Raw genomic sequence first — 8,244 nt, forward strand, 5'->3', positions numbered from 1 at the left:
CTAAATTCCTATCTATGAAATAAAAAGCCTAAGATTAGTAAAACAAGAAAAGAGTTTCAACAGATAACTATACAATACGTGACAGAAATTCAAATATAGAAATAAATCATCTCACTTGATATTTGGCTGTGGATGGGTTTGATATAAATAAACCCAAACAAAATTTAAAGAATTCACGTGTTTCTTAACATTTCATTATTTTTTACCAGCAACAAGTGCAATGTGTACTTGTGCTACATTTCTGGTCACTGATGTCATATTAGAGTATGTATCTAACTAACATTCTTTTATTAAAATTTGGATTTAATGAAGGCCATGAGAGGCATTAAATAGTTTTTAAAGTATATTTGGATGAACACTTAAGCCTCCATAGAGGGAAATCAGAAAAACCTAAAATTATGAAGAACTTCTATGAGATAACTGGCATATAACAATATTTTCTGACCATGAACAATTAAGATGAATTATTTTTCATATAATGCAGTCCAAACTCCTAGTAAGGGTTTATGAACACTTTAAAACAAGGGAATTTGTACTGCTCTTTTATTTCTCAACTTTCTTCCTTTTTTAAGAGATAGAGGTATATTTCATATTCTTTGTTATTTTTTTTTCTAGTACTGGGGATTGAACTAAGAATCTTGTGCTTGCAAGGCAAGCATAGCAGCACTGAGTTAAATCCTTAGCCATTATTCTTTCTGTTTCAACAGAGTATGGTTCATTTTACTATGAACATGAACATACTATCTCTAATGCTCTTAGTCTTTTAATTGTTTAGTTGAATGTCTCTATTAGGAGTATATAGAAGTTTATGATCAACTAGAAACTGAGATTGAAGAAGATGAGATTTGTCAAAAGTGAAACATTGCTGAAGATGCATGGACGTCAAGTGTGTATATTTTACTAGTGAGTACTTGATTTAGAATATATACAAAGTACTCAATACTTGTTCACTTGTTTCTCTTTTCCAAATCTCTTGTATTTAAAAATAAATATATCCAAGAATGTGGAAGCACAAATGTAACATTTGCCAGAATTGTATGTTCTAGAAGTTTAAAAATATATAAACCTGCAGTTGCTCTTTGGATTATTCCTCATACTTTATCATTGTGCTCAGAAACCTTCTCACCATCCTGGCTGTCAATGCTGACTCCCACCTCCACACCCTCATGTCTTTATCTCCAATTTTCCTTGACTGCTATCTATTTTGTGTCCCCCAGGCTCCACTAGGTGATGATTGTGGACATTGAATCTCACAGGAGGGTCAAATCCTATGCAGGATTCATGACACAGAGGTCTCCTTTTCTCAGGTTTGGACTCTTGGATGACGTGTGTCTGCCTGTGACTGTGATAGCTGATAATCAGTTTAACTTACTCAGCAATCACAAACTCTTCCCTTCGTGGCTCCTTAGTTCAGGTTTTTATTTTTGCTTAGCATTTTGGACTCTCATCTGCATAATTTTATTATTTGATGGTTTATCTCTTTCAGAAATGTGAAAATTCATAATTTCTTATGTAATCCTGCCCACCTCCCTGACTATTTGGATAACTTCCCCAGTAGCATATGGATGGTATCGTATTCTTTACCCCATCTTACAGAACTTTTCTCTTACTACAAAATAGTCATCTCCCCCTGAATGTTCCATCATCATCTTCTTTAGATATGGGGCCAAATTGTCATGAGTTTGCTTATTTTATGGAAGAGGTGTTTTAGTATATATTTACTCAAATGTATAAGGATTTTCCAGGAACAATTCAGTAGCCTCAGTAATGTACACTATGTTCTCTTGTGTGCTGAATCCCTTTATCTACACCCTAAAGGACAGAGACATTTCAAGTACCCTGGGACTATGCCACATCAGAATATTCTAATCTCAGGTGCTGTGATAGCTATTTGAATATAGTTAGAAAAATTCAAACAACATAACACCTAGACTTGCAAAACCACCCTGCTTGGTCATGTTAATGTGTTTTCATGGCTTTAGTTTCTCATTATCTTTCATAGTATAATACTGGTGGCATGAATGGGGAATTTTAAAATTGATTATAAATTTTAATTTTGGAAAGCAAAAGGTTCCTGAATATGTAATATGTTGAGTATCTTACAACAATGCGAATCTAATGGGAGTCATGGAGGTGTGTACTTAATATCATTAAAAATGTAAGTTTGTTTTTTATTTTTATCCAAGAAGGAAATAAAGCAGATGGACATTTAAAATTATACATTAATGTGAGAATTGATTAGAACACATAGTTTTACCTGGTACAGGAAAAGCCCAAACCCTCTTGTGGATGCTTGTTTTCCTTTTCTCTCTGTGTTCCTTTAGTTTTGGGAAGTCCTTAGAGGTTGGGATGGCAGGGACCAATTTGGCTAATTATGGATTCTGTGTACTGAGCCTCCACAGCCATATAGGTGTTAACCATCAGCTTGTGCCTTCATCTCTTCAGTTTGATGATCCCAATCCAGTGAGTCCCATACCTGTGTCTGAGCGCCCGTGGTGGTCTGGACCAGGAAGCTCCTATCTGTCTGCATTAATTGAATCCTGAGGACAGAGGCTGAGCCTTCATTGGGCAGCAGGCATAGGAGGATCTTTTAATGTTCTCTTCTTTACTGTGATCCAGCAGAGAAACAGCATCATCCAGTAAGTGCAGAGGGACCTCATGGACCTAGAAAAGATCCTTGAAATTATAGTTTCCTTACCATGAAGACAAAATGACAGTTGTGTAGACAGATGGGAAGGTATAAATATGACACATATCAGTTATGAGATGTTATGTGTTTTGGGGTGTAGTGAAGAAAGTAGAATGATTATGTTAAATTTGGTCCCTACAGCTCCTGTTTCTGATTCCCATTTGTGTCTCATCCATAGCAGAAGAAAATTTTTGTTTCTGCAGTGTTTCCTAAGCACTGTGAAAGAATGGTGAAGGTGATGATGTAGAGGAGGAGGACAGTGAGCATAGCATCATGAACTGGTTCTGAGGGCTTCCTGGACTCCAGGCAATGAGCAATATGTTCCATGCAGCACACATTTCATTGGTTTTGTCTTTCTGTAATTATCAGTGCTCACATCCTTATTTAGTATGCAAAATGGACTTGTTTTAATGAAATCCACAGCAAGTTGTTATGTATAAAAATGTTAAGCCACATTCAAGTTGATCTGTCTGATTACAGACACAGGACATCACATGAGGATAAGTCCTGGCAGTTTTTCCCTTAATAACACAAACAGCCATTTTCCTTTCCTGTCATGGGAGGAAGGGAGTCCATGTTCACTGCTCCAGTCCTTTGCAGAGGTCCCCAAGAAATCACAGAACAGAGAAATAGGCGGCACCAGCTGCATCCACCAAAGGAAAGACAGTTACGGGTCACAGGCTAGCATCCCAGAAAGAATATACACTCACAAGATGAAAAATTTTACATATATAGTTTTTGGAAATCAGAAAGGTATCTCCCATTAGTATTTTTATATAGATCTCCACTTGTATGATAGGGAAAGATGCACAAGTATTTTCAAAAGATTATAATCATAATAAAAACTAATATACTCTGTATAATTTAGCACAAATTTTTTGGCTACCACACTGCAAGACACTTGTGGAACTTCTCACATCCTTCTCTGTACATGAAATTATTTCACACAGTCTCAAATGGGGATATGTCAAATCTTGACTTCATTTCCCTTTAGGAAATGAAGGAGTTAAAATGTATCTGAAGTGCACACCAGGTTAAGACTTCTAAGGCTCTGCTTAAGTTTTTGTGTTCATTGGGAATCAATGTAAAATTTTAGCATATTTGTCATCATCTGGGAATTTAACTTTTAAATCCTTTAGCTCCTCTTAGTATATTTTTTTCTTTTTTTCTTTTTGGTACCAGGGGTTGAACTCTGGATCTTGGGTTTGCTAAGCAGGCACTGGAATCACTGAGCTAAATTCCTGGCCCTCCACTTAGTATTTCTTGATGTAGGGCAGGTTTTTAATATCTCTGAGGCAACAGTAACTTTAGTATTGATTTCTCTTTAAAACAGTGGCACTATGGATTATAACTATGAGGTGGGTTGCATATAGGTTTAATATGTATAACATTAGAGCAAAATAAAATTTAGTTGATAAAATATCTTCATACTAATTGTGTCCTGTGACTTGAAATTGCTCTTTTCCGATTTCTGTAGCTTCACATTTTATTTTTGTCTTTGTATAATTATATGCATATATTTGGAGGGCAACGATATACTGTCCTTACATCCACTTTCCCAGAGCCTATACATGGTTTGACACAGAGGAGGCATCAGAAATTAAAAAACCTCTGTTAAACATTGAAAGGATTCTTCCTTAGTCACAATAATTGTCCTTAGCATGCCTGGTAAATTCCTGCATGCATACCCATTCCTTCCTCGAATATCCCATAGATGTAGAGACTATAAGTACAGCTTGTTTGTGTCTACGTCATGGACACATGGGCCCGGTAGTTCATTTATTTGAGTTTGCACCCATGGTTCAAAAACTCAGCAGAGATATGTATTGGTTTTAAAAAGGACATGCAGAAAAGGAAGCAGGTGAATGTATGCACCACTGGAGTAAAATGTTCATGTTGTCTATCTATGATGATGACATTTCTTTGTGTCTTATTCCAATGAGATCATTACTGGACAGAATGCAGGAATATTTTAAAGATATTTCTCAAAAATAAGTTGATGTAAGTGATATTGACTCTTGAAAAGAAAGTGCAAAATTTTTCATGTATTATGTTTTGGAAATCAGAAAAGTATCTCCAACCAATATTTCAGTAAAAATTTTCACTTGTATGACAGGGAAAGATGCACAACTCTGAGGCTAATGTGTCTCGCTAATTAGAAGTGTGTATCCATCTCTCTGTCATCTATGTATCTATGGATCATGAGTGATAAAAATTACATATTTTTAAAACTTTCAGACACCAGCAATATAAGGTAGGCAAATATTATCACCATTTTATAGTTGAGGGAAATTACTTTATTTACAGGTATGTTTAAATTATTTTATATGCTTTATCTTTTGTACATGAGGTTTCAGCTATGTAACAATTTCATGGACTTCCTTTTGCGCTTTCACAAATTAAAGTGTTGTCTGATAAAACAAAGTGTCCCAGATTCATTCATGTAGCTAAAATAAGAGAAATACAAATCATACATTGGGAAAGATTAATGTGAAACATCTGTCAATCAAAATTAGCAAGGCTCAAAACAAGTTGGGACTTTGGGAATTTCCTAGTTTCTAATGTTTTCCTCTGGATTTAGTATCAGAGAAACAATGAATCATATTACCATCTACTGTAGAACACAGAATATTTAAAAAGAGCAATGAGGGCCAGGGATTTAGCTCAGTGGCATCGCACCTGCCTCACAAGAAGGTCCTGAATTTGATCCATGGTAACAAATAAAAGAGAGAGAGAGAAAAGAAGTAGCCTATATATTAGATATGTTAGCAATATTTTATGAAGTGATTAAAATAAACCTGTATAAGATTTAAAAGGACAGATGTGGTTCTTATAATTTATTATTTTAATCTTTGACATGTATGGTATTCACTAATGTCACATTCATAGTTATTGTGTCATAAGATTATGTGTATATATTAGGACCTGCATTATATAAATTTACATTCACCATAAGAAAGCAAAGAGTTACATATTAAATAAGTTGTATATAACAAAGGCTGAGTGAGCTCTTATATCCTTGAAGCATAGAAATAAGAAAACCAATGAATGTTGAAAACTTCCAGGGAGATAACTGGCTCAATACTATGCTTTTTCATTATGAACTATTAACTAAAATTGAATATTTAGATAATCCATTCCTAGATGTTACAATGACTGCAGACATCCTAGGTCAAGAGAAATTTTCCACTTTTCTGAAAATAAAATAAGGTATATTTAAAAGAGTATTAGTTTTATCCAATAGAATCATATGTCCTTATCTTTTAAAAGAGTTTGGTAGATTTTACTGGGGTCATAGAGCTCTCAACTCAAATGTTCTAATCTGGCCACTAGAATATCTTTAAAGTGAGAGTGCACAAAAGGAGATGAATAACAACCCTAGGAGGAAAGGGCTCCTGAGAATGGGGTTTATCACAATGGATCACCATGTTTTAAGGTTTATAGACCTCATGTGGGAATGTTTGCTTGTGAATACTTGAAATTATAACAGAGAGTATTCTCTTCTATTTATTAATTTCATTTTTCTAACAAAATTTTTAAAAAGGTGTTCAAGTACTATGAAAATACATAATCTAACCTACATCTTAGAATTCCATCTCATTGGTTTCTCAGAGGATCCAGACCTGCAGCCTGTCCTCTTTGGATTATTCCTGTCCATGTACCTGGTCACGGTGCTCGGGAACCTGCTCATCATCCTGGCTGTCATCTCTGATTCCCACCTCCACACTCCCATGTACTTCTTCCTCTCCAACCTGTCTGCTGTTGACATCTGTTTCACCTCTACTGTGCTCCCAGAGATGATTGTGGACATCTCAACTCACAGCAGAGTCATATCCTACATGGGATGCCTCACCCAGATGTCATTTTTTTTAATGTTTGCATGTATGGATGCCATGCTTCTGACTGTGATGGCCTATGACCGGTTTCTGGCCATCTGCCACCCTCTGCACTATGCAATCATTATGAATCCTCGCCTCTGTGTCTTACTACTTTTGCTGTGTGTCTTTATCAGCCTTTTGGACTCTCAGCTTCACAATTTAGTTGCCTTGCAATTTACCTGCTTCAAGGATGTGGAAATTGCTAATTTCTTCTGCCATCCTAGTCAACTCCTTAGACTTTCATGTTATGATACTTTGATCAAAAGCCTAGTTACATATTTGGTTGGGGCCATATTGGGCTTTTTTCCCATGTTAGGGATCCTTTTCTCTTACTGTAAAATTGTTTCCTCCATTCTAAAAATATCATCATCAGGTGGGAGGTGCAAAGCCTTCTCTACCTGCAGTTCTCATCTGTCAGTTGTTTGCTTATTTTATGGGACAGCTATTGGAGTGTACCTTGGTTCGTCTGTGTCATATTCTCCCAGGAAGGGCATGGTGCTCTCATTGATGTACACTGTGGTCACCCCTATGCTGAATCCCTTCATCTACAGCCTGAGGAATAGGGACATCACTAGCACCCTGAAGAGGCTCCACTGTTTTTCAAGTCTAATCTCAGGTTGTTTGGCATCCATTAGGGATGCCATTTTTGAAAATCTAGTGAAAGTGAATACCCCTAACTCACTTGTGAACACTATCTTATTTCACATATGATCTCAGAAAATTGATGTCTTCAATTACTTTTTGTGATTCATGTGAGAATCATGGCTGATTGGGGCTTGGTGGAATTTAGGTTTTATTTATATCACTGAAAAGTTTCAGTTGAAGACATGAAAGATGTTTAGTGTTTTTATTTGTACAAAATTGCTGATGTAACTAACATTACTAAACTCTGCTTAAGCCTCATTAAAATTAAACATTTAAATATGTATGTCTCACTACAATGAACAATGGGAATAAAAAGTTGAGGAATTTTAGACAGTGTTCCTCTATGTATTTCAGGCTGGCTTTAAACTTACTAGGTATCCCAGGCTGGCCATTAGCTCAAGGTGATGCCCCTAGCCCCTCTTGAAAGCTAATATTACACGTGTTCACCACCATGCCAGGCTCAGGATATTTTGTAAAAAGAAAAAATTAACAAAATGAAGAGTACACTTGAGATTCCTACTGAGTAGAGGCTCAGTCCCATTCCTTTTGTGGATATGGATTTTCTCATTTTTCATCGACTTCCTTAAAATTTCAGAAGTCATTAAAATTGGCTTAACATGGTCCAATTTATATATTTATTATGTGCATGCATTAAGCCATGGAGGTTAATCATACATAATAGTAATACATAATAATACATGGTCATCTGGTTCTATTTTTTATCTATATTTGTTGTACTAACATATTTACGCACAAACCATGTAAGGATTTCTTTTCTCCATATCCGCATCAACAACTCTCCTCCATATTTGGTAACAGCCTTTATAACAGGTGTGAAATGCTATATCATATAGATTTTGATTTGCATTTCCCTGATGGATCATAAATTGACCATTTTGCTTTACTATTGACATTATTTTAAGCAATGTCTAATTGGTTACTATTATAATTTTTATACCGTGTTATCTATTTTTAGCTACTATTAATTTCTTTATCATAAGTTAAGGTTATTGGTAAAATGTAGACATACAT

At 35.5% G+C, this 8,244-nt stretch overlaps 1 protein-coding gene across 1 annotated transcript; it reads left to right on the plus strand.

Moving 5' to 3' along the window:
• Positions 1-6,204: 6,204 nt before the first annotated feature.
• LOC101700061 (olfactory receptor 7E24) lies at positions 6,205-7,278 on the plus strand. The gene has a single exon (XM_087189015.1). The coding sequence runs from the start codon at positions 6,247-6,249 to the stop codon at positions 7,276-7,278; it is 1,032 nt and encodes a 343-aa protein (XP_087045141.1). The 5' UTR covers positions 6,205-6,246.
• Positions 7,279-8,244: the final 966 nt, after the last annotated feature.

The sequence above is a fragment of the Heterocephalus glaber genome, unplaced genomic scaffold, assembly GCF_053883595.1.
Source record: "Heterocephalus glaber isolate CG9 unplaced genomic scaffold, H.glaber_assembly_v1.0 deba00001532, whole genome shotgun sequence".
NCBI classification, from domain to species: Eukaryota; Metazoa; Chordata; class Mammalia; order Rodentia; family Bathyergidae; genus Heterocephalus; species Heterocephalus glaber.